This window comes from Lissotriton vulgaris, chromosome 5, assembly GCF_964263255.1.
Source record: "Lissotriton vulgaris chromosome 5, aLisVul1.2, whole genome shotgun sequence".
Lineage (NCBI taxonomy): Eukaryota > Metazoa > Chordata > Amphibia > Caudata > Salamandridae > Lissotriton > Lissotriton vulgaris.
This window is the reverse complement of record NC_141693.1, coordinates 746,602,203-746,629,624: the sequence shown is the minus strand read 5'-3', so window position 1 is coordinate 746,629,624 and position 27,422 is coordinate 746,602,203. Positions and strand designations below refer to the sequence as shown.

At 43.4% G+C, this 27,422-nt stretch overlaps 1 protein-coding gene across 1 annotated transcript in view; it reads left to right on the top strand.

Annotated features, from left to right (window-relative positions):
• The window catches only part of VWA5B1 (von Willebrand factor A domain containing 5B1), a 1,100,054-nt gene that overhangs the window by 454,988 nt on the left and 617,644 nt on the right, over positions 1–27,422 (top strand). The window contains exon 12 of the mRNA XM_086920192.1: positions 13,736–13,928. Within this exon, the coding sequence (XP_086776318.1) occupies positions 13,736–13,928 (193 nt within the window). The remainder of the gene's footprint in view (positions 1–13,735; positions 13,929–27,422) is intronic.

Here is a 27,422-nt window from a genome sequence, read left to right as displayed (position 1 = left end):
TTGTTTGTCCAGGGTCCTGTTCAAAACACAATCTGTGTGCCATCTTTCCAGCTTAGAGTCTTATTGCATATTCTCAGTGTATTCTCCAGTTATTCTTCACTACAGTGAGCTTTGTCACAGATCAGTGCTCTTCTTACTTGACTCACATAGCATCATCTTACACTCCTCAGGCATTGTCTGAATTAATTCTCTGGAGTCAACAGCTACCAAGTTTACTTTCCTGTGCATGAGGCTTAGAGAGTATTTGCTGCCTTTGTGTTGTGTGTGTGCAATGGAGTGAAAAGGTGCCTGCTCAGACTTGTGGACCGATGCATCACTTTGCAGTTTATGTCTGTAGAGAACGCACCACCATCATCTGTTTCTTGGGCTTATGCCTCTTCTGTTAGTTTGCCTTTAATATTAATGCACCTCCATGTAAAGGAATGCTCTGAATGTTATACATACAACTTTTGTGTCTTCTGTTTTCTGTTGTTTCCTTGCACTGTGGTGCCTTCTTTCTAGTGGGCTGGGTTATGGTATGGTATGGTGTGGTATGGTATGTATGGTATGGTATAGTATGGTATGGTATGGTATGGTATGGTATGGTATGGTATGGTATGGTGGGGTATGGTATGGTATGGCATGCAGCGTGGCGTGGTATGAGTATGGTGTGATATGGTTTGGTATGGCATGGAATGGCATGGCATGGCATGCAGGTTGCCATGGTGTGGTTTGGCTATGGTGTGATATGGTTAGGTATGGTATGGTATGGTATGGCCTGGCATGCAGCGTGCCGTGGTGTGGTATTTGTATGGTGTGAAATGGTTAGGTATGGTATGGTATGGTAGGTTATAGAATGGTATGGTAGGGTATGGTATGGTATAGTATAGTATGGCATGGCATGCAGCATGACGTGATTTGGGATGGTCTGTTGTGATATCATATTTATTTATTTATGTATTTATTTATTTATTTATAGAGCGCCAGAATCGACCCCCGAAGGGGTATCTCTGCGCTGTAGATGGGCACAGTGAAAAGAGCCTAGCAGCTAAGAGTCAGAGGGGAACAGATAGGTCTTAAGCTGTTTCCTAAAAAGGAGGTGTTCTGTGCATTGTTTTAATTGAGCAGGAAGCTTATTACAGTGACAAGGACCCAGGTAGGATAGGGCCTTCCCACCTCGCCTGGCTCATTTGATTCTGGGCACTGTGAGCAGTTGTTTCCCTGGTGAGAGGAGGGACCGCTGAGGGACGTAAGGAATGAATTTATCCACCAAATAACTGGGGCCAGGATTGAACAGGGCCTCATGAATAATACAACACACCTTGAACTGTACACGCTTCCGTATCAGGAGCCAATGGAGTAAGGCAAGCAGAGGCTGAGAGGCCATCCTTGGTGGCGCGTTCAGAATCAAACGAGCAGCCGTGTTCTGGACGACCTGTAATCTGTCCAGTGCAGCCTCATTGGCAGACAGCAGAAGGCTTTTGCAATAATCCAGGCGACTTAATATAAGTGCCTGGGTTAGCATCTACCTTGAAGAGTCCGGAAGCAAGGGGAGTATACGGCGCAATATGCCCAACACGTGGAAACATGAGCCAGTTGTGTGGGTGGTATGCTCTTTCATGATGAGGGTCTGTTCAAGGCGAACACCTACGTTTTTCACACAGGTTTTTGGTCTTGGAGGAGAACCGAGATCTGAAGGCCACCAATCAGGGGTCCACAATAAACGGGCTTCCCCAAAAAGCATTATTTCAGTTTTCCCCACATTGCACTGTAGATTGTGGATTGGCATGGCATGCGGTATGGCTATGGTGTTATATGGCTAGGTATGGTATGACATGGCATGCAGCGTGGCATGGTATGGCAATGTTGTGATATGGTATGGCATTGTATGGTATGGTGTGGTGTGGCATGGCTATGGTCTGATATGGTGTGTTATGTTATGTTATGTTATGTTATGTTATGTTATGTTGTGGTGTGGTGTGGTGTGGTGTGGTGTGGTGTGGTGTGGTATGGTATGGTATTTGATTTCATATAATTATATGAATGCTCTAGGCCTCGTGAGGTGTAGAGGAAGGCACGACCACGTCCCTGAAACTGTAAATTAACCTGGATGAAGCCCTGTCTTTGCTTCCTTCCTGAATCAAAAATAGCCTGATTGTCGACAAACTGTTTTGGGTTTGAGGTCCACTGCTAAACCATAAACTTTCAAAGTGTTTGTGGCATAAGTATCATCTACTCTTATCTATGGAATGGGCACAACTTCTGTTCCAGTTCACACAAGAGACAACACAAGAAGATCACCCAGGGCTACACCATCCCAAACCCACACTTCACCCCTCTCCCCGATATAGCAAACAAGTGCCACTACGCAATAGCCGTATCAAATGAAAGGCCAATCATGTAATAGGGTCCCACCAGACTAGTACCCTGACTACTGATGGGAGATACAGCCCCCTTTGGACATCCCCCTCTCCCCGATTCTGATGCTGCAGATATTTCATAGACGAACTGGAATCAACCACAAAACAGGTACCTACCACAAAATATATATATTTTTAAGCTCTTCGGACCCCTTCCATCCCCCCCTCCCCTCAGTTCACAGTTTAATGTTTACCCCCTGGCCCCACAGAGTAGCCTCCTATATTGGGAGCACAAACATGGCCATTAATCATAGAGGTACACCAGGATAGAGTGGGGGAGTACATATCAACCTGCACCCTTGCGGAAACCCACATATACAGGCACCTGGCATTAGTCAGCCTACCACATCTCACACCAGATCACTAAAGGGGTAATATCCATGTCCAATTTGCTGTTTCTCACTTGAACTATATGATGTATGATGAGATGGTTGCTCCATAATGTGCTTATATTGTCTGACTGCCTGTGTACACCTGGCATCACGTCTTTCTTGAAAATGTACAATGATGTACCATGGAAAATGAAACTCAATAAAAAAAATGTAAACAAAAAAAATGTATCATCTACTCTTAGCTGTGAGCGGACGGATCTGCACCAATGTTCTGCTTTTTATATATGGAATTATTTTAGGATTTTGCATAGTGCTCAACACTTTGGTTTTTCATTTACTTCAAAGCGCTTTGGTGCATTGCCTCCCTTGCATGCATCAGCTCTTCTGACAACTGTTCTAGAGGTTAGAATGCAATGCAAGTGCAAGAATGTTCCCTATCTGACTGGGATTTACGCTAGAGGGTGTAATGGTGGTGTTGTTAGATAGATTTTTCTGAGTCATTGATCGTTTGAAAACTACCCAGGGCTGAATGGTCTATTCTGGTTGGCTGTGTGCTCTGCTGCTGCATTAACTGATCCATGGTGATGTCATTACAAGAGTTAGATTGACCCCTGGGACTCTAGAGCTTAGTTGAACGCTTACTTGAGACGCAGTTAAGAGCTATTTTCTTAATATTTAAGTCTGTTTGGTTCATGGAAGATTTACTCCTTTTCTTTTAATACCTCATTGTGCTGCTTGACCACCACAGAATGTTTTGACCCGGGGACTTTGCAGGTGAAGCTGGAATGCAACTTTCTTAAGGTAGCAGCGCCTTTTACCCAGAGTTGCTGTCAGAATTTATGTACAGACCAGTACATCTTATTAGAATTATGAAGGAGTAGTGTATGGAAGGCACACTAGACTTTGAATTCAATTATTTGTTCCTCCCAGGTACATCACAGTGCTTTTACAGTGTGAGAATGAATGTAAGTGTGTTACGTAACTGATTTTTGAAGTTGAAGCACAACGTAACCATGTTATTTTGTGTTCTTGGCAATTGCACAGGTGTTTTTGGTTGCACTGAGTACTTGGTGTTTCAGTATTTCAAGTAGAAACTCAGGGCTCTTGATTACACTGCTGCTTTGGTTTGATCAGTGTTGTGCTTGGTGTCCCCAAGCAGGTTCATTGATAGAGTGTCCCATATCTGACCACACTGGTGAAGAAGGACACATATGATGTAAAGAGGAATCCCAGAATCCCCACCTTTTGTGATGGGGTTGGAAGCTGTTGGTGGTTGTTGGTACATTAATTGTAGTAGGCTGATTATTTGTCTCCCTTCCAAGAGTAAGTCTGGTTTGATCCAAATGTTCTTCCATCCAAGAGATGCAAGCTGTAGACATTTAGGTGTTGGAGTAGTCTGAGTTACCAGTCATCCTGGGATATATTTGAATAGTTTGTGTATAAATCTGGAAGAGCAGGTGACCTTCGGCTGGTGGTGTATGTGCACATAAAGCACAAATTGGGTGCATTAGAAGCATGGGGTACATAGCAAGTTGAAATACTGTTGAATTCTACCACCCTACCTACAATTGTTGTGCATTTGAAAGTTAATGTTTCGCTCAGGAGCCATTTTAGAAGTCCGCACCCACTCTTGTAAAATGGTAGGTCGTAGGTAATTGTTCAGTATGTCTTAATCTGTTGCCAAAACCAAGCGGGTTAAGGTTCCTGGTTGTTTCTTATTCAGAGCATTTTGAAGGTCCTTTTGTGTGTAATTTTCAGTTCCATTGCATTAGAAGGCCTAACCTCTTATTGCCAGCCAAGCAGCAATCTAGTGACTTTTACCTACACTAGGGTTTTGTGGGTAATTTGATCCAGTAGTTTGTGCCTTCACATGATGCTTGAAATTGAAATACAGTGTGCTTGGTCCCTGGGGGATCAATCTGATATTTTTTTATGTGAACATGTTTCAGGTGATATTCTGTTCTGAGAGAGGTGTTCTGGTTTTCTTGGAGTACGAGAGAGGATATTTGAATTCTTTGATTCTCGATGTTGCACACAAGTCTAGCAGTAGGATTGACACATTAATAGGTGTTCTTTTACCATCATCTAGATTGGTGACCTGTTTAACACAGATTTTACTGAATAAACAAGTATATAACAAGCACTTCAAACTCGTGATCTTGTAGAACATTCTGCTGTGTATGACAGGGGGTATAAGTTTACAATCACAATAAAATAAGGATACATCTCAATGTAGTGCTAAATACATTATGTTACAACAGTTGTACTAATATCCACAATATTCTTTTTTCCAGTAAAGGTACTAGACGTTTATATCCTTGTAATGAAAAAAAATGCAGTCTGCAGTTAAACTTAAGTCTTTCCATTCTTTGGCCAACCAAACCGCAAAGGACTTTTTCATTTAGGGGCCACTAGCGACAATGTGGATAACACTGCAATGCTTTGCAATGCCTTCTGCTGCATCTAATTAATACTAACAGCTTATTTTAAATAGCACTTAAAGCCTGACTCTACCTCCTCCCTATCTTTATTGTATGTCACTATTTCTCCCAAGGCTAAAACACATCTGATTGTACAGTGGCGGAAGGATATCAAGATCAGGACATTTTGCTTAAAGCACTGAGTGGTGAAACAGATCAGGACCCACTTTCTCAGTTGCCACAGCCTAAATCGCTACGTACTCTGTAGAACCATGGGCAGCTTTACAACAGCCATCCATAGTGGGAATACCAACACAGTTCTTACTTTTCATAAAAATTAAAACCTTTTAAAGTTTGCTACAAGATGTGCAAATACACAGTTGCAAACTGAAATACAGTGTCAAGCTTGTGATCCTTACAAATGCTGAATACTTCATAAGTGGGGGCAAAAAGTTCTATTAAGTTTTCAACTTTTGGAAAAAGCCGACTGTCAGGTCTGCTTGACCTGATTTCTTCTCGCTTCATTTCAAGGGATGAAAATAGTACTTAAGCCCTGTACAGACTGGCGTCTGAATATTGTTAGAGAATATGACATTTCTCGAGAGAACGACCTGATCTGAGTTGGTTATAAAACAATATCTTCTTTTTGGCATTAAATCCATTTTTGAAACTGAAAATGTAATTGAGATACTGCCTAGCGATAAAAGCCCATCATGACATTTCATGGTGACACTCTCTCACAACATCTGCCTAACGTTCATCTGTTTCAAACTGAAGTGAATTTTTTCTGATTATCTATACTACTATTATAAAGAGAGAGCTGTGTCCTTTGAGCCAGGTAAACTCCAAAAGTACACCACCAATCCAAACACCCAAGACATCTTTGAAAACCTCAGGGCAAGCAGAAGGACATAGGCTATATAAAAATAAAAAAGATACGTTCTTTAAAAAAATTAGGAATAAAAAAAAAGTAGTCCCTCGCAAGTAGCGCCGGCCGCGACGTGCGTGATGACATCGGGTGCGCGGGGAGGAGCAGTGTTCAGGAGCAAGAGGAAGAGCGGCGGACATGAGCGCTGGAAGGAGCTGCGGACAGGCGGGGAGGAGCGGCATGCGGCGGACAAGTGGTGAGGAGCGGCGAGAAGCGGAGGAGCAGTGGAGCGGTAAACTCAGCAGCGCGGGGAGGAGCGGCGGCTGAGGTAAGTGAAGCAGCCGCGGGTGCGCACTGAAGGACGGGCGGAGGGACGGGCGGGGGCCATGAGTGCTCGCAAGCCTTTTCCTCAAAGTCGGGACGTCGGGGGAAACAGCGGACAAGAGCCGCAGGTGCGCACCGAGGGACGGGCGGAGGGACGGGTGGGGGCCATAAGTGCTCGGAAGCCTTTTCCTCAAAGTCGGGACATCGGGGAAAACAGCAGACACTAGCGTGGGCAGAAGCAGCCAGGACCAACAAAACCGGAGCAAGGAAACACTGTAAGTACGCTCTGCTGCTCCCGGCCGCTCTGCTGCGCCTCTCCTGCTGCGATGCTGCCCCCAGCCCCCTTCTGCCCTGGGCAAAGCCGGGGCGGGTTGCTAGTTGAAATATATTTTCGTTTGGTCATACCGTGTTCGTCTGGAAGCCAGTACCTTTACTGTCCAAAGAGTGTCATGCTGTGTGCTTCATGAAACTACTCTCACTTGCAATCATTTTTCATTTCCTTGCAGTCCTACCTGTATTGTTGTGTGCCCGAATTAGGCCCATGCAGCAACGTGGTTGATTTTTTTTACATTGCCCTCTTTTCTGCACAATAACATTATTTGCTGTGACCTTTTACATATATTCGTGTGCGTGACAATGTTGGATTAGTTTAACTGAAAGAACTATTGTTTACACATCTGGCTTCACACAACATTATCACGATGCCTCAAATACCGAGTACAATGCATTTACGCATGATGTACAAATGTTGTTCTATCTTCATCCACGGGGTGACAGGGCTATCTATATATTCAGAACAATGCTAATCTGTGTGTACATTGCAAGGAAGCTTTTTATAATAAATAAAGAAGCATTTCCAGGGGTTAGCAGAGGAGGCACTTCAGCTGATACAGAGGATCACTGCATGCTGTGGCTTTGCAGAACAGCTGCCTGACATCTCCGTGAGGGGTGTCCAATTTGTGACCAAGACTGGTTCCTACATTCTCTCCCACCAGGTAATGGGGTTGGATCATCCTGTGGGGGGATTCTTGGCTCTACACCTATATACACCCTAGACCATAGTCTTCAAACTTTTTTGCTCTGAGCCCCCCTAAGGAAAATGTTTTGAAGTCAGGCCCCCCTCCAAAACTTTATGGCAAGACTTGGGCGAGCGGAAGTGGTAAAGCTGAGCAAAGCTGAGTGTGGGACTCTCATGTGTTGTGAAGCAGAGGGCGTGAAAGCGACCAAGGTGCCTGCTACCTCAAAGAAATGTAATAGGGTGGAATTGGTTTATCACCAAATGTAAGGCCTGCTTGCGACCCAGTGAAAACCTTAATTGATGGAGTCACTGGAAGTTTTTAAGATTACAAGTGACATAAGGGTGTTGGATTCTGGAAAATTTAATTTTAATGGATACTTATAGAAATGCTTGCACTAGGTACAGTCTGATTACCTATTACTAAAGACATGCTGTGTAAGCCCTTGTTTTATCATAAACACTAAACCCAGAGCCACTGTAACTGCATGATTTGGTGGCTCTTTTCACATAAATATGAATCTTCCACATGTGCCACATAAACCATCACCTGGTGCAGAAGCTGCAGATTTTAGAAAACAAATATTTTTAGCTCAAAAGGTTCAAAAATTACTAAAATGTGGCGCTGTGTTCCCACACAGCGCAAGGCCCTCATCAAAGGTTAACCTGCCACCTTTCACCTGCTTATTTCTGTATTTGTTAAACTGGTACTAATGAGGTAAACTATTTCCTCAGATAGTATTATGTATAAAAAGTACAAAATAATAAAGTAATAGTGTCAGAAAATATGCCGCATTATGTGCATTTCCTTCTTGCATAGTTATGTCAAAACTGCTGCATAATTTGGTGCTCCCCTGTCACATAATTCCCGTGGCTCTGACTAAACCATTCTGCAGCACCATAACCTATACTGTGTATACAGTTTTCAAATAATGATTTACATATTCACATTCACAGTGCTTTATGTTAGAGGAAGGGACCTGTAACACTACATATACACATACATTCCCTTTTCCCCACTGCGCCCACCAGGATTCAATTATGTAACTGTTTGACCTCACACAGACGTCTGCAATGATTGCATTAACAAATTGAGGTCTCATAAGTATTAATTATTTTTCATTTCAGATGGGTGTTATTTTGTCTACAGTTACCTGCAAGTGAAAAAACAGAACAAAATAGTAAAAGAAATGTTGTTTTTTTAATCTTGTCTTTGACCATGCCTTGCACTTCAGCTGCTGTTTGTAAATAAAGACAGCTTGGAAATGCAGCAAATTAACAAATTCGTGCTTTCAGGCTATTTTCATTTACAACTTCTTACTGAGGCATTTGTGCCCCCCTGGGAACACTGCCACGGCCCCCCAGGGGGGCGCGCCACACAGTTTGAAGAGCCCTGCTCTAGACTTACACAGAATAGGGATTACATAGTAGGAGTATGCCTGATGACTACCTTGTACTATATGCCTGCATATATACAGTGTCCTAGCACCATGGAGGTCAATGTCTGCTATTTACTCTTGGTGTTTGTAATCACTTCCATCTACTTTTGTCTACTGATTATTGCAGCACATGTATTCTTTACAAAAATCACGTTGGTTCTATAAATATATTGAAAACATCCCATAGTGTATTCTCTGTATATTTCTCTGAAAACAAGAGTGCACAAGTGACTGAGTGGACAGTTCTGCTCTGTTACTTCAATCCCTGAGGGGTCATGGTTGTCACGTTCATCTGTTGCCAGAAACCATTCACTCCCTGTTTATTTTAGGGGGCTTATGGTGGCACTGTGAGCTAGCAGATATCTAGGACAACATATCCTGCATGGGTGCTTGGAATCATTCTAGTCACCTCACCCAAAGGTTATGTTGTCCACAAACGTGTGGGTTTTATTAATTAGTGGGTCATGCCAAGTAAAGCAATGGGGATAGCATACCTCAGGGCAGCTAAAATTATGGATACATAATGTTTCTCCTGGGTACTATTGCCTCAGGTCCTTATGTCAACCAGTAGTTATACTACTGAGTAAGGGACAGCAGCGCACTGAAACACATTTTTTGGTTCCGGAAAGTAGGAACCTCTCTCACGATAAGAGACAGCGAGGCCCCAAGTAGAGCTCTAAGAAGAACAGCTACTCAGAGGTGACTTTAGTGTCCTCCCCAGCATGGGGGCATGCAAATGAAACACACCACACACGGAGCTCTGCAACAGATGTCTTTATTCTTCAACATATGATCTCACAACCCCATGCATCACATCATGACTTTAATACCCACACCTTAACACCTCCCGACAGCTTATGTAATTCCTGTTTAAAGTCTGCCCAGGACCGTGAGGATCCTAGTGATAATGATCTCAAAGACACCACGGTGACCAGCCTAAAGTCATCATTAGAGTCACTGACAACTGGGATGCGGAGCCTGACCTCCACCCCTTCTTTCTTTAATGCCTAACTCTTCACTAGTTAAGCATTCTTCTTCACCGCAGCTGAATCATAACATCAGTTTTTTCTGGCACTAGCACACCTTGCGCAACAGAAAAAGTGCATACATTGTCATAGAGATGAACAAACATTAAAAACCCTGGTGAAATGTGCACTCAATTATGTAAACATGATACAGGTTACTTTAAATCCTCCACAGAATGACACTGAAAATCTGGGCAGTTCAACAGTGTCAGCCCGGCTAGAGAGTCACTCCAATGCAACCCTTGAAATATTGATATCATAAGTGCTATCCTCAAGGCCACGGGTCTGCTATTTCTAAGCTCTGTAAATAGCATGTGTTGCTGTTACTTAATTTAATGGCAGTTTAATTATCAATCTGTGAAAGACGAAAAGCTTTATTGGCCTGCTGCATGCTTTCAATTCATGATAAAAGTATATTCAGGCGCTGTGCTGCCCCCAGGGCCAGGCTAGGACCCGATACAAGCTTTGTCTCCATGCGAGTGAGCCTGAGCCTCTTCATTAGTTCTGGGAAGTGGGGCGGTCGGCCAGTATGTCTACTCTCTAACTCTGCCACTATTTGGATTCAGGATCTGTAGCCTCTTCCTGCTATAGATGTCAAGAAAGAAAAAAAAATCTTAATTCAAATGTCATGGGCTTCCCTTCTGGACCTGAGATCTAGAGTTTGACCTTGTCGTTTTGCACAGGCAGCCAAAAAAAGAAAGGTCATTTCCTCTGGTATGTGCTAGACTAGATACCTTTAAGCCGGAACCTTGAAGGTTGAAGACACATATTTCAGATGACCAAAAAATATAGGGGCATATTACCAAGCAATAGCGATAATTATCGCTATTGCTTGGTTAGAGACAAAAATTTACAGCTGAGCTGCGGCGATTTTTATCGCAGATAAACCTTCGTATTACCAAGGTTTATCGCAAATGCGATAAAAATCAGCCGCAATGCATGAATATCACTGAAAAGTCAGCGATATTCATGCATTACCGAGCTAATGCTCTTAGCCATGTTATCCACCTCCCATTGGATATTATGGCTAAGAACTGCTCAGGCAGGTGTTAGCTTTTGGAGATATTTGCGCTTAGCGCGAATATCTCCAAAAGTTGGTAATAGGAGATAGCGATGTTAGCAACTGTTTCCAGTCGCTAACATCTTGGCACACCCACATGTCATTAGTGATACATTTCTCTGACATGCAAAGTGGGGCCCAAGATGTTCGCTATCTCCTACTAGCTGTCGCTAACTGGTGTTAGCGACAGCTAGGTAATAGGGAGATAATTTTATCTCCGCTTTCTTGGCTTTTAACACCTTGGCTGCTGTGACTTTTCCCCTCCTGTTCTGGCCTTCTTTGAATACTATTGTTCATGACGAGCTCAGCTCGTCATAAGCACAGCTCCACTGTGCCTCATGACGAGCTGAGCTCGTCATGAGCATGGAAGGGGTTAAAGCCAAAAAAGCGGAGATAAACCCCCTTGATAATATGCCCCATAATTTTAGATGGTAAATAGATTTATAATCAAAAGGCAGGGACTGGCGTGGGATGCTGCTTGCTACCAGTACCTCCCTGCCTTGGAGGAGAGGGCAATTGCCATTTATAGATCCTTCGAAAAATAGAAAGTGGACACTGTGAACTTCTTTGCTAGCAGTGGGGGGACAGAAGATCAATGACCAGGCCTGGGACGTAAATGTAATTACACTGGAGTTATCTGAGAGATTTTGGTAACTCTGTGCTACTCTTTTGCACTGTATAACTGATAATTATGCAATTACATTAAGTAAAACCAAATTGGGGGCAGAATTAGCAGAGAAACATCACATTTTGCAGGTATGAGCGGCTTCTCACACTGCTGTTTGTGCTCTTTTGCATTTAACGCTATTTTATTAATGCAAAATGCATCCTCGCCTCCATTTCGGATGCAACAGTGCCTTCTGCACTAAGAAACTGGTGGTAAATGTCAGTAATAAATTGGAGGTACATTTTACACCAATAGCACATTTAATTAGCATGAGCACTTTGCTATTCATGATCTGTTGCATTTAGTGCTATTTTTAATTGTAAGATCCATTCAAGCACCCATTTTGGTAGGGTAGAGGCATTTTTGCACAAACAAATAGAGCTAAATGCAGAATTCTTCTTCTTTCATAATCTTGAGGAATGTTTAGGTATTTCAAGTGATTGTACTACATGGAATTTCGCAAGTTAAGCCCACTTCTGCCTGTGGCATCCATATACTCACATACAACTCCTATGATAACTCTGCCCACTGCATTAGCCATTCTCTGTATCATAACTCTCCCCACTTCCTCCACTCTATTTCTGTGTAATAGCATTGGCTGTCTCCGTCTCAATCTTAGCATTTCCCTCTTTTACCTTCCTTTCCTATCACTTTAGGACATTAGGTATATATCCCTCTTTCTTTGTGTCTCTGTATCTCTGTGTCTCTGTTTCTCTCTCTCTCTCTCACAAGCTCATTTGCTTCTTTCTTCAGGATAGACCCTTCCAACATAACCCATATCTGTCAGTATTGCACAATCCGCAATTACGTGAGAAGAGCAATTCTACAGTTAGTGATATTTTCATAGCACAAAGATGCTCTCCTGTGTCTAAAATAGATGGGAAGATGCATTTTGTGCTAAGAAATACTGATATGTGCAGCAGAAGCTGAACACCAACGCGAGTAGCCAGTCATACTCGCTAAATGTGAACTTGGGGTAGGATTTACCCCAACTTACCCCTGGCATTTGGTGCTAGTTTTTGAGCCAAAATTCACCCTGGCATCTAAAATAGACACAAGGATGCAACACAAAATTAACAGCAGCTGCTAATGTTTGCTAAATGTGCTCTTGTTGTAGTGTACAACAGAACATGAATAGCAACATGAGCAGCCATCCGTACTCGCTAAATTTGCACATGGGTAGGATTTTCCCCAAATTACTCCTGTCATTTAATCCTAGTTTCTGAACCAAAATTGAACTTGGCATCCAAAGGGTATGCAAGGATGCATTTAGCACTAAGAAAATAGCACTAAAGCCAACGCAAATTGCTTGCTAAATGTGCTGTTGCTGTAGGTTTTCCCCCCCTAGATTACTCTTGATTGAGCAAGCAGGTGTATTTGTGTTATTATTGGTAATTCAATGTCAAATGGTAAAGCAGAACTACTGAAATTACTCTGATTATTCTGGTGTAATGTAACTTATTCCTAGGACTACTTCATTTTACCTGTCTCCTTTTGGACATCTTTTAGGGCAGCACCAGGTATCATTGACTCTTGCAACCCTTGTCTCTGCCTTTGGGGCCCCTACCCTTAGAGGTGGCAAAATCAGTGCTAGTAACACAAGGATATCTTGTTCTCATGAACGTCATTCGGTGCTCCATTTTCCATATTGTCTGTCAGTGTTTTATCACATTAATAGTGAATAATATTGTATTATTCACTATTAGTGTCATAAAGAACGGATTACAATTAGCTGGAATATGACCCTCCCTGGTAGCTGAGGTAAGTAAAACATGTTTTAAAATGTATGTTGTGTGTGAGCTTGTGCGTGAGAGTGTGTTTATGTGAGAGTGAGTGCGTGTATGTGTGAATGTGTGTGTGTAAGCATGCATGTGTGAGTGAAAGTGAAAGTTAAATGGTCTGTGATGTCACTTCTACTACCTTTGCTATTTTGGTAAATAAATGTTCATGTGTCTCCTGCCTCAAATCACCTCTCCTTCAATAGAAGTCAATGGAGAAAATATATTCGATGGTTTTTTCTCCAAAATCTCCCTCTTTCCTGTTCTAAAATGTTGGAAAGTATGCTATTATGCTACGTCATTCTGCCAATAATCTTCCTTGCGCTTTCGAAGTTCAGACTCTCTGTTTCTGTCACACAGTCATTGCTGTCTCATCCAGTCTCTCCTGCTTCACTCCTTTCTTCTCAGGACAAGAGACGGCGGTACAGTATGATGCGTTCTCAGGAGTCTGGCAGCTCTGTCTTCTTCCAGTCTCAGGAGGACAGCGCAGGTAGCGATGGCATGCGATGGCCCAGGGAGAGCGGGGATGGCCTTCCGGAGCGAAACCTGGATTTATTATACGTCACAGAAGAGCTGCCAGCAGACTCGGACATAGACATAGGTCAGTTTACCACCTGTCTTCATGTATTTCAGTTTCTTTGCAGGTCATTCAACATGTCTGCTGCTGAGCCAAAGCTGCAGAGAAACCTGAACATTTATGTGCGCATGTGTGATGAGACAGGGACTAGCGAATTAAGCCCTATCCTGGGTCACGTGCCCTTTGGACCAGCCACATCCTGTTTTTATGACGTTGTAGATTTATTTTGTAGGATCTACCAAACACTGGACATGGCATCTTGGGTACAGAAAAAGTGGGCAGTAAATGCCCACAATAGGCACTGCGGTTTGGTGTTGCAGGTAAAGCAAATTACATTCTCTTGATGAAGGACTTCTGCAGAATGCGTGCTTGAGAAGTTTAAAAAAGTAGAACACAACGTGAAAAACTAAATCATGCAACAGTCACATTCCTATTAAATACTTCTGTGCAGCGGGGGCTCCTCCGCAAACAGGAGAGTGTCACCCCCCCCCCCCCCCCCCACCCCCCCCATCCCGGCCGCCGCTGCTGGCAGCTGCAGAAATTGAAAAAGACATCGATAACAAACCATGTTTATTATCATTTTATTTTTCTCTCCTGGGCCAGGCTTTGGGGCGGGGGTAGTCATGGAGGGGAAGTGGTGGGCACTGTCGTCAGTGCGCATGTGGGTTTGGCCGGCCATCTCAGGATGGCCAAACCGATATGCGCACTGAAGCTTTCTCCAACCCATGCTGCATTGCCGGATTAGAGACAACATGCACGGGCTCCCAGTCTCTCTGGCAGCGAACATGGAAGTTGCTTGTGCCAAACCTGATGCTGCTCATCCTCCCGCCCCGCCCTGCATCGCCACTTAGCCCTGAAAGCAGCCACTACTGCTTCTGTGCCATTTGTAGGAATTCATCTCCCTACAGAGTGAGTGCACAGCTGACTGCGGTGAATAGATCACTAATGCATTGGTCATCATTAGGCTGGCAAGTGTTCTCCTTGAGTATAGTCGCACCCAAAATTTTCCGTCCTTGTTGCTGTTGATAAATAGAGCGAAGTAGCGAGGGCCCCTTTTCACTGGTCAGTCCCTGGCTGTCTACATCAAGGTAGAGAATAACCTCTGAACTCAAACATCTTGCACCTTCCCCAACTCACCTTAATCGCCCACAGCTTAGCTCTGTCAGGCTGGTGCCAAGTTGTTTAGTGGTGTGGGGAGGGGCTGTTGGTGTGTGGGGACAGGGGGTGAAAGATACATGGAAGGGCATGGAAGGGGGCTGATAGGATGTTAAATACAACAATTGCTTTTTAGAAAAAATGAGTTATGCACCGGGTTACGTGCAAGAATTTTAACCACACAAGTTAGACGCTGAACAGAAAGTTAGGTACTAATAAATGTTTGTATGATCTGTTTTTGTTTAATTTTAATCATTGTATCAAAAAAGTTTTCTTACATTTTTATATCTTTTTTTTAAAATTACATGTTTTTTGTCTTTGCAAAGTGCATCATATTGCATGTGACCTTATACAAATATTAATAGATTACAATCACAGATAAATCACATAAAATTAATCAGTCATTTCTTGGAATACAGAACCAATTCCTCTTCAATGCTTTTCGGCGATTAGCCTTCCTCAGGAATTCTGTATTTCTATGCGACAAATTGATACTATGACAGAATTTTTTTTTGATTTTAGTTAACCAATCTTATAGATTTGATCTTAAATGACAGCGTCTAACTAATTCTGCTATTTACATAAACTCTATATCTATATAAGAATGATATATACATGAGAGACTTCTCTTACACAGTAAGGTCCTTGTCTAGTCAAACAAGCTGATTTTTATACTAAATAATACATTTATGTGACATTACTATAAAACTATTCACATCTTATATTTACATCTCACTGAACACTGCTTTACATATGTACATTATATACATTATTTACAATACATTGCACATCATGATTTTTTTTTAAAACTTAGGCATCTTAGATCTGATCCGAGGGGCCTATCTGCGGTTAAGGATATTCTTAACATACCTACATAGATTGTCTACTCTAAAAAGGCCAGAAAAAGATGAGTAAAGGTAGGGTTCTATTGAGTGAATGAAACAGAGAACCTTCATTTGGGTTTCTATTTATATGTATCAAACAGACCTGTTTGGTGGAAGGAAAAACTCCGATGATATGATTGGAGTCTATCTCTAATGCACCTCCCTAGGTAATTCAAAAGGCGAAGATTCCAGAAAAACTGTGGGATTAGAGGCATGCAAAACATGGCCATTAATTTATTGTCTCTCTAACAAGGATTGATGGCAACTAAAGCTACAACATAGAGATGTACCTACTTGATTAAACGACTAGGATAAACGTCTTTTAATGTTCAGAGTTAGAGCTTCTGAGGGGACTCTCCAAATATATTTCTAGGGCTCGTACTTCTAGACCGTCAAAGTCTGAAACATTATAAATAAAACAGACTGATTTCCCAACTGGAATTATGTGTACATATAGCGCAACTCTAGCTTAAGTTGAGATAGCTGATAGAGGATAACATACCTGCTTATGCACAGACCAAACAGAAATGGGCGGTCAAGAGATGTTCCATGTTGCGGTGGACCGTGGAAGAGCTCAAGTTCGGACGGTCTCCCCTTGTAACACTCAGGGCTGATAGAGTCTGCGAATATTCAAATGTCCTGGTTAATAATGGTACTAATCTGGCGTATGTTATGAGACTGACTAATGTTTAACCCAGTCCTGCCGAGATAAATGTTAAGACATTACGGTTTATTACTTCTACTAAACTGGCGTTTGTTGTATCACCAAATGATGTTTAACCTAGTCATGCCGAATAAATAATGTTTAACCCAGTCCTGCCGTGATAAATGTTAAGACATCACGGTTTATTACCTCTACTAAACTGGCGTTTGTTGTATCACCAATTAATGTTTAACCCAGTCATACCAAATGGGTTGTGGTAAGCTGGTCGTCGTGGGGTAAAAATGCCCACACAATATGGCCAGTTTTTAAAAAAATGGTCCACCATTATATATTTCACATGGTATATTTACTAGAGCCCATTGAAAGTGACTTGCACACACGATATGCCCATGGGTACATATCATTAGAAAAACGCAAGGGTGTCCGGAACAAAGGGTTTACTAGATAGAGCTTAGAGAATTTACGTGAGTATATGCACCCTACCGTCTACAAAAATATAGCGTGCTTCAAAATGTAGAATTTTTATCTCGCTACCGGTGGATGCCTCTCTATCGCCTGATCTTAAATGGTACCTCCATGAAATAATACTGACACCCTCCTTTCTAGCAGAAATTTAGCGATTAATTCCCGTTACAAAAGGATGCCTAACTTTAGCCTAATCTCAACGGGACCGACCCGGACCAGTACTTACTCGTATGTTTCAAACGATGTGCATATATTCGGATGTTGCTCTTCCGTCACCGCACGCGAGAGTGTTCGCTGTGCTTGCTGTATTTGAAGCTCTTAGTAGCGCGCCGGATTCGAAATCTCGCGAGATGAGATTTCAGTGTGCTATCTAATTTTCTAGATAACACCGTTTCTGTGCCGCGATCCGCCATCTTAAGCTAGTCTATTTCGGCTTGCTATTTGATTGCTGTAAAGGTACGAATCAAGAAGTTCTAACTTGTCGTATCGGATATAGCTCAAAGAGAGATAACAGGAATTATAGAATATTCTAATCGCATAAACACATTTTTTGTAATCAAAATAACCAAATTCGAAATATCGATATCCTCCTGAACAGGGGAGTGGTGCGACCATCAACATGATCGAAGTGATGAATTTACTACTATAAGATAGGTTTCTGTGTTATTATGTTTCCTATGTGGCCAATGTGCTCTTGGACACCATCTATGGAGGTTAGAGGTATATCTGATGTCCTGCATGGCGTAATGTTTGAAGATGGGATTGGTAGCAAGTGAAAGAGAAGGAAGCCTATGTAGTTACTATGAACTTGATAAAAGGAGGGAAAAAAAGATGGAAATGACATAAATTATCCGCAGGTAGGTTCTAATCAGCAAATACGATGGCTGTATACACATATTGTAACGATCTGGACAGTTCAATTACTGCACAGTTCTTACAATTATTACAATATTGCTTGTTCCCAAGGTATATCTATATTCAATCCATCAGTTGCTGTCCCCAAAATAAAAATCCAATACACCTCCCTCAGTTTTCTGATTTTGCCTACATCTAATCCTGTCTTGTGGTGTACTCTCTCTAGAATGTACTAAGACATATTTTCAGGTGTATGATTGTTCTCTACATAGTGGGCAACCAATGGTGTTGTCAGTTTCTTTGTTCGAATCGCAGATCTGTGTTCCGTCAACCTGACGTTCAGTGCTCATCCTGTCTGTCCTACGTATCCTTTCTGACAGGGGCAAATTATTAAGTATATAACATTTGTACTTCTACAATTATTAAGATCTGTAGGTTTGATCAGTTGTTTATTGAAATTCAGAGTAGGACCCTGAATCACTGTTTTACAAGATTTGCAGTTTAAACAACTGTATGTACCTTGTACTGGTTGCAAATCCACAAGAGATTGTTGGCTGTTCAATACATTAGGTGTCACACGTGACCTGACGATACGATCTTTCAAGGATTTGTTTCTTTTGTATGCAAACATAGGTTTTGACAGACGATTTTCTTTTGGAACATTTACATTCAGTATATGCCAGTTAGCACTATTGTTTGTCTTATTCTTTCGTTAAGCTCTAAATGCTTCGTGATGAAGACTAAATTAGGAGCTTTTTTGTCTGGCTTCTGCTCTAAGAGGTGCTGGCGGCGGTCATAAAAGCGGGACTGGGTTAAACATTATTTATTCGGCATGACTGGGCTAAACATCATTTGGTGATACAACAAACGCCAGTTTAGTTGAAGTAATAAACCGTAATGTCTTAACATTTATCTCGGCAGGACTGGGTTAAACATTAGTCAGTCCCATAACATACGCCAGCTTAGTACCATTATTAACCAGGACATTTGAATATTCGCAGACTCTATCAGCCCTGAGTGTTACAAGGGGAGACCGTCCGAACTTGAGCTCCTCCACGGTCCACCGAAACATGGAACGTCTCTTGACCGCCCATTTCTGTTTGGTCTGTGCATAAGCAGGTAAGTCATCCTCTATCAGCTATCTCAACTTAAGCTAGAGTTGCGCTATATGTACACATAATTCCAGTTGGGAAATCAGTCTGTTTTATTTATAATGTTTCAGACTATGACGGGCTAGAAGTACGAGCCCTAGAAATTATTTGGAGAATCCCCTCAGAAGCTCTAACTCTGAACATTAAAACACGTTTATCCAAGTCGTTTAATCAAGTAGGTACATCTCTATGTTGTAGCTTTAGTTGCCATCCATCCTTGTTAGAGAGACAATAAATTAACCCCTTCCGTGCGGCCGCGATTTTCCCCGTGTGCGGCCGCCGGCAGAACACGGGCGGGCCATGACGAACCCCAGCCGTCATCAGCACACGAGCACCGTAGTGCATGACGGCTGGGGTTCGTCACCAGCATGGAAGGGGTTAATGGCCATGTTTTGCATGCCTCTAATCCCACATTTTTTCTGGAATCTTCGCCGTTTGAATTACCTAGGGAGGTGCATTAGAGATAGACTCCAGTCATATCATCTGAGTTTTTCCCTTCACCAAACAGGTCTGTTTGATACATATAAATAGAAACCCAAATGAAGGTTCTCCGTTTCATTCACTCAATAGAACCCTACCTTTACTCATCTTTTTCTGGCCTTTTTAGAGTAGACAATCTATGTAGGTATGTTAAGAATATCCTTATCCGCAGATAGGCCCCTCGGATTAGATCTAAGATGCCTAAGTTTTAAAAAAAAATCATGATGTGCAATGTATTGTAAATACTGTATATAATGTACATATGTAAGCAGTGTTCAGTGAGATGTAAATAGAAGATGTTGATAGTTGTATAGTAATGTCACATAAATGTATTATTTAGTATAAAAATCAGATTGTTTGACTAGACAAGGACCTTACGGTGTAAGAGAAGCCCCTTATGTATATATCATTCTTATATAGATATAGAGTTTATGTATATAGCAGAATTAGTTAGACGCTGTAATTTAAGATCAAATCTGTAAGATTGGTTAACTAAAATCAAATAAAAATTCTGTCATAGTATCAATTTGTCGGATAAAAAAATACAGAATTCCAGAGGAAGGCTAATCGCCGAAACACGTTGAAGAGGAATTGGTTCTATATTCCAAGAAATGACTGATTAATTTTATGTGATTTAGCTGTGATTGTAATCTATTAATATTTGTATAAGGTCACATGCAATACAATGCACTTTGCAAAGACAAAAAACATGTAATTTAATAAAAAAAAGATATAAAAATGTGAACAAAACTTTTTTGATACAATGATTAAAATTAAACAAAAAACAGATCATACAAACATTCATTAGTACCTGACTTTCTGTTCAGCGTCTAACTTGTGTGGTTAAAATTCTTGCACGTAACCCGGTGCATAACTCATTTTTTCTAAAAAGTATAATTTCCTTACCAGGGTTCCACCTGTGAGGTAGGGGCCCCAGTTTTTCACACAAAATACAACAATTGCAACACATTAAAAAAGATAAGAACAACTTTAAACTGTTTTGCTAGAGCAAGGTAAAGGGACACAGCTGTGCCTAGCACCGTAATGCAGACATCTCTGTGAGCGCCTCTGAAGATTAGCACCCTTGGCCTGGGCCTAGCTCACCCATACCAAAGCCGGCCTGGTCTCACCGATCCTTCATTAGATGGTGGCTGAAAACCCTGGGCCCGGAAAAAATTATGTGTTTTTTCTTACGAATGGGACAGGAGTGTGATGGACCCACATGGACAGTCCAGCCTCCGGTATATGCCTAGTAAGTGTGCGATTGAAAAGGTGGATGGATGTGCCATGTGTGCTACTGTGATTGGCAGAAACGTCAAGGAAAGTGAAAAGCATTAGGAACTGTATACAGCAGGAAGCTTCTTAGTGGGCTGGTGTCTACAATCTCAGTGGTGTGCTCTTGGAGAATGTAATAGCTGGTGGTTGGTACCCCAAGGATCGAATGGACAGGTGGACCAAGTAATAATCTGAGAGTGTTACCTGTGGGTATTGGACCCATCCCCCTCCTGAGCTGTGGGACAGTGTTCCACTTGGGCAACATGCTCTCCCCTGGATCTAATGGTAGCGGGCATCTGGCATTTTTCCAGGAGGCTGGAAGGGTGGGGTCCGGTTTTGCAGCAGTGGGGGCCGTTTATGTTACTGGGGGCTGGTTTAGCAGCCCAGACTCTGACCCCACCCCACCCCCCAAGACTGGTCCTACAAAACTGCCAAGGCTGCTTTGGGTTCCCAGTGCTGCCCTGTCCTTCAGTCATGGTGCAATTCAACGAGCCAGAAATGGAATGTTCCACTCAACAGGGCATCAATTATATAAATTGCTCAGGGCAGTGCTAATTATTTACCCAGTGTCATTGTGGCAGGGTAGTGTTTACCTCCTTTGTATTATTGTAGGCATAATATTTGACAAGGTTAACTAGAACATGCAGGTTTTACTCACTGAATACTTTTGAAAAGTGGCTTTTTGTTGACACATTATGACATTTTCTTTTATAACAGTTTTTATTGAGTAAACAAACATGCATTGGTTCCAGGAATTACAAACGTAATGGCAATTCGACTTGAAGAAAACAAGACATTGGCATCAACATAATACACACTCTTTGTAAAATACCATACCCATCAGATCCCTCCAGGAGGTCCTCGATAGCAACCACCACACTTCTGCAGAGTGTTACCTCACCCACGGAAGCCGGGTGCATAGGTGTCTTTTGATGTCGGGTTTCGTCGTCGTTTTCTATTGAGAGCTGCAAAGAAGTGCTGCAGACGACCAGAGGAAAAGTCTCCGGGTGGATCCAAGGGTGGATCGGAGATGTGAAGAACCTGAAAGCAGAGGGGGCAGAGTCTGGGTCACTAGCCAGTGACCAGCAAGGAACCAGGAAGGAACCAGGAGATGTTGGGTGCTTTAAGGGGAAGAAGGTGAGTTTGTCTCTTCAGCCACGAGGTCCAGAAGGCATCGACGATGACCAGGAGCTGGATTCGAGCTGTCCCACAATGGATCTAGATGACTGCTGTGTCGGTATCCGATTTGGACCCAACAAGCCTTGGCACCGCAATCCACGCAGGATGTCAAGATTGGCTCTGTTGCAGACCAGCAAGGTCTGTGGCGCTTCTCCTTTGCAGGGAAGCTGAGACAAGCCTGGAGCAACCAGGATTGCAAGTCAGATTCAAGATGGCATCTTCAGGGGGCTCACTAGCCAATGGGCAAGGAACCAGGACGACGCATTAAGCACAAATGTAAAGGCAGGCCCACAGGACACTCGCGGAGTGTGGGGGCCGGCGCTTTGGTTCAAATGATGCTCGGGCTGGGGCTTCTTACACCCCAATGCACAACTTACTAAGGCTTCAGGAAAGGAGTGCAGACAGCAAAATGCAGGATGTCCAAGATGTCCGGTCCCACGTCTCTCGTGTCCGCCACGGGGCTCAGCTTTTACTGTGGATGTGGGTCGGGGTAAAAAAAATCTGGAAGTCCAGTTCTTGAGTCGCAAAGTCTTCGGGTTCCGGCGGGAGCCTTGAAACTGCAGACCGACAAAGTTGCTGTTGGTGCCTGCTTGAACAGGGTGGTCACTCCTTGACCACAAGGGAGATGTTTTCCATCTTCTAGTCAGAATAGAATGTCGAAGGTCCGCGAGTTTTGTATCTAAGTTTTGTTCCAGGATAATCTAAAGTCCTGGGGACACAGCTTCGGAAAAGCCACTCTTGAGAAAACTCCCAGGAGGGCTCTTGCCACAACAGGGGCTGTTGTGGTCCTTAGGGGAATAGCTTCTGGATATCTGGTGGAATGATCCACTACCACCAGAATAAACCTGTGCCCAGAGGCTGTTTGGGGATCCATTGGTCCAACAATGTCAATCCCTACACGCTCAAAGGGAATCCCCACAACAGGTATGGTATTAGGGGGGCCTGTGTGGTGCCACCTGATTTGCCACTGGCTTGGCAGGTGACACAGGAGCGACAAAACTCCTTGGTGTCTTCTGACATGTGAGGCCAGTGAAAGTGAGGGACAAGCCTGTCTCAAGTCTTGTACTGGCCAAGATGTCCTGCAAGGGGAATATCATGGGTTAGTGTGAGAAGGAAGCCCCTGAATGCCAAAGGTATGACCAACCTCCTGGAAGCACCAGGCTTGGGGTCTCTAGCCTCTGAATAAAGGAGCCCATCATCCCAATAGACTTTGTAGGTCCCACTAGCATTCCCAGCAGCCTCAGCAGCAGCTTGCTGTCTGAGGGGTTCAAGAAAAGGGCAGTCTAACTGCGCCTGCCTCAGATCTGCCCTGGAGAGTCCCCTGTCTCAAGAAACTCAACCTGATCGGGCCGAAGCTCTTCTAGGACAGTTTCCTCCTGGGTCTCACAATCAGCTTTCTGTGAAGTCTAACTCTCTTCCTGAGGCAAGGGGGAAGGCACTGCCTTAACCCTACTGCTTCTCCTCCTGGTAGGCAACTGGTCCATTGTTCCAGAATCCAGTGCCAGTTCAGTGTTGCTATTTCTGACCTGTGACCTAGTCACAGCAAGGACATGTGCGGATATTCCTAACATCTCTGCATGGGTCCTATACTCCACTTCAGCCCAAGCTGAAGTCTCCAGGTCATTGCCAAGCAAGCATTCTACACGGAGGTCAGAGCTAACCACAACCTTTTTTAGGCCAGTTACCCCTCCCCAAGGGAAATTAACAATTGCCATACTGTGAGTGGTAGTGACATTGCTAGCATTGGTCCCTAGGTAATTTTCACCTAGTATGATCTGTCCAGGGTCCACAAAGCTAGGCGTCACCATTGTGACACTAGCACATGTGACTCTGTAGGCCTGAGCCATTTTGTCATTAATTAAAGGAGTCTGTCTGTACTTGCCAAAGTTACTGGGACTCACAGTAGATGACATAGCCATGTCCACATCACAGACAAGAACAGCTTGAGTTGGTATTCTGACTAGGCCAGAACCCATCTCAGTTCCCAGGGTTAACCCTACTACACCCTTCTGTTGAAAACCACCACTATTAACTGTACTAGGGGGAACAGTTGCCATAGGGGTAATGGTGGCTGGAGCTGCCTCCTTCTTGGTGCAATTACTGGTCCAGTGAGTATTTTCCCTACATACTTTGCACCATGGTTTCTTAGGACCTTCTTTCTTTTATGATTGTTGGGGACCCCTACCATTAGAAGCTTTTTGGGGACCTGGCGAAGACTTCTGGTCTTTTGCTTTCTCCCCACCCTTTTGGTCTTGCTTCTTCTGATCACCACCTTGGTTCTGTACCTTCTGCTTCACCCTGGTTCTGACCCATTTGTCTGCCTTATTTCCCAATTCTTGGGGAGAGGTCAGATTAGAGTCAACCAGGTGCTGATGCAATAACTGGTTCTGACAGTTGTTAAGAATTTGTTCTCTCATAATCAAATTATACAATCTTTTACAGTCTTTGACCTTACTGCCCATTAACCAGCCTTCCAGAGCCTTAGAACAATCTACAAAGTCAGTCCAGTCCTGAGTCTGTGCCTTCTGGGTATCTCTGAACAGCAACCTGTACTGCTCAGTGGTTAAGCCAAAACCCATCTATCAGAGGACTCTTCAGGACATTGTAGTTGTCAGCATCCTGTTCACTAACTGTCAGTAGCTTATCTCTGCCTTTGTCTGCAAATGAGAGCCACAAAACTGCTGCCCACTGACTCTGGGGTACCTGCTGTACTTTGCAGGCCCTCTCCAAAGCAGTTATCCACTTGTGGATGTCATACCCAACCTGATAGGGAGGGACAATCTTGTTCAGGTTTCTATGGTCATGAGACCTTTTCATATCTCTAGGAATTATGCTGCCAGCAGTGGGTTCTAACCCACTACATTTTTTCTCTCTCTCAAGAGCCAGGGTCTCTTTTGCAATGGCAACTTCTTGCCTCTTGATCCTAAGCTTGGCCTCTCTCATCCTAGCGTTATGCTCCCTCCTCTGAGGTGAAGACATTCTCCTCAGAGGCATCGGACCCCACTGATGAATCATAATGGCCAGAGGCACTGGAAAGTGATCTGAGTCTTCTGTACTCACCATTAGGCCTACTTGGGGGTCTGGATTGGATCCTTCCTTCTCCAGTCCCATGTAGTCCTAGATTAACCTGGTTCAGTTCCCTGACTTCTACCTGGTTAGCATCCACATTATCATCAGAATCCCCTTGGTTCTCACCAGTGGGTCGTCTGTTGAGGGATGGCCCCCCTCTGTACTACCTGGATGATCTGGGTTGGATGCCCTTTTATGCATCATACTCCACTAAAATATTTGCCAGGTGGTTAAAGGTTGGACTCTGTCCTTGTCTCAGTCTTCTGACTGAACACAGACTTCTCAGTTCATGAAAAGTAAATATGTCATACTTAGAAGGCATCCTCTGGGTTTCTTCTTGAAGAGGTCCACTAGGGCCTGCTTCCAAGGATATATTCTAGTGAGGTGTGGTGTGTGCACCTACCTACACTAAATGTTTTCCTACTAGAACCTCTCTAGGAGTTGTAGTCAGGGTGTGCTAGGCCCTTACCACCTACAACTGCTACGTTCAGTAGAACTTATGCATATCTAAGACTTGATTTATATGTACCTACAGGTACCTTGATATGATCTTTCAGATGATATTACAAGATTATTTGGAAAAACAAATTGCAAGCTCTTATCCCATCCGCTGCACACCAATGTGAGAAGTTAGCCTGGCATATGATGTCCACTAGTTCTAGTGGGCACCTTGTGCCAGTCTAATCAACCCTTATTGATGGTGGTTGTCAAGTCAACCTTATAAAAAGCTATCCTAGTGGTAGCATGAACCAGCAGTCTTCAGGATAAGACTTCAGTAGGCGAGTTAAGCAAGTTGTTTTACCAAATATAATCCCTTGAATACCAAATGAAAGGACAACACACAAGGTATATATCAAATATATATGTATTTAATCTAAACACAACCCCTCTGTACTCTTTATGAGGTCAGAGGTAAAAATACAATACAAGTCACACAGTTAATACACAATAAGTTGCACAGTATACGTTATCCCCTAGGGGCCTCATTAACCACATACTAAGAAAGTGGTATAAGTACCACGTGAGAGTTAGAAAGCAGGCCTAGGGCCTGTAGAATCGCTGGGGCTACACTAAGCAACCAAAGGTTAAGAAGTAGGAGACCCACGGGAATCGCGTGCAGTGTCTAAACAGAGGCGCAGGCTCCCATTTACTTTCTATAGAGTTCGCAAAAGTTACAAAGTTACAGTTTAAGGACAGTTCCAGATGGACTAGGACGGAACCCTTTTAGACTTAGACACTAGGAGGGCCGAACCCTCGAGACTATCAGAGTACTCGTGTTACCCCACCCACGGAAGCCGGGTGCATAGGTGTCTTTTGATGTAGGGTTTCGTCGTTGTTTTCTATGGAGAGCTGCAAAGAAGTGCTGCAGGCGACCAGAGGAAAAGTGTCTGGGTGGATCCAAGGGTGGATCGGAGATGTGAAGAACCTGAAAGCAGAGGGGACAGAGTCTGGGTCACTAGCCAGTGACCAGGAAGGAACCAGGAAAGAACCAGGCGATGTTGGGTGCTTTAAGGTGAAGAAGGTGAGTTTGTCTCTTCAGCCACAAGGTCCAGGAGGCATCGACGATGACCAGGAGCTGGATTCGAGATGTCCCACAATCGATCTAGATGACTGCAGCATCGGTATCCAGATTGGACCCAACAAGCCTTTGCAACCGCAACCCATGCAGGATGTCAAGATTGGCTCTGTTGTAGACCAACAAGGTCTGTGGCACTTCTCCTTTGCAGGGAAGCTGGGGCAAGCCTGGAGCAACCAGGATTGTAATTCAAATTCAAGATGTCATCTTCAGGGGGCTCACTAGCCAATGAGCAACAAACCAGGAATATGCATCAAGTACAAATGTAAAGGCGGGACCCACGGAACACTTGCAGAGTGTCTGGACCTGAGCTTCCGTTCAAATGATTCTCGGGGCTGGGGCTTTTCATACTCTAATGCACAACTTACTGAATCTTCAGGAAAGGAGCGCAGGTAGCAAAATGCAGGATGTCCAAGATGTCCGGTCCCACGTCTCTCGTGTCCGTCACAGGTCTCAGCTTTGCTGTGGATGTGGGTCAGGGTCAGTGAAGTCTAGAAGTCCAGTTCTTGAGTCGCAGAGTCTTTGTGTTCCAGCGGGAGCCTTGAAACTGCAGACTGGCAAAGTTGCTGTTGGTGCCTGTTTGAACAGGGTGGTCACTCCTTGACCACAAGGGATATGTTTTCCATCTTCTAGTCAGAATAGAATGTCGAAGGTCCAAGAGTTCTGTATCAAAGTATTGTTCCAGGATAATCTAAAGTCCTGGGAAGACAGCTCCTATTCTTATACTAAGGATGGTGGCTGGATTACCTGACTAGGTCCCTCCTA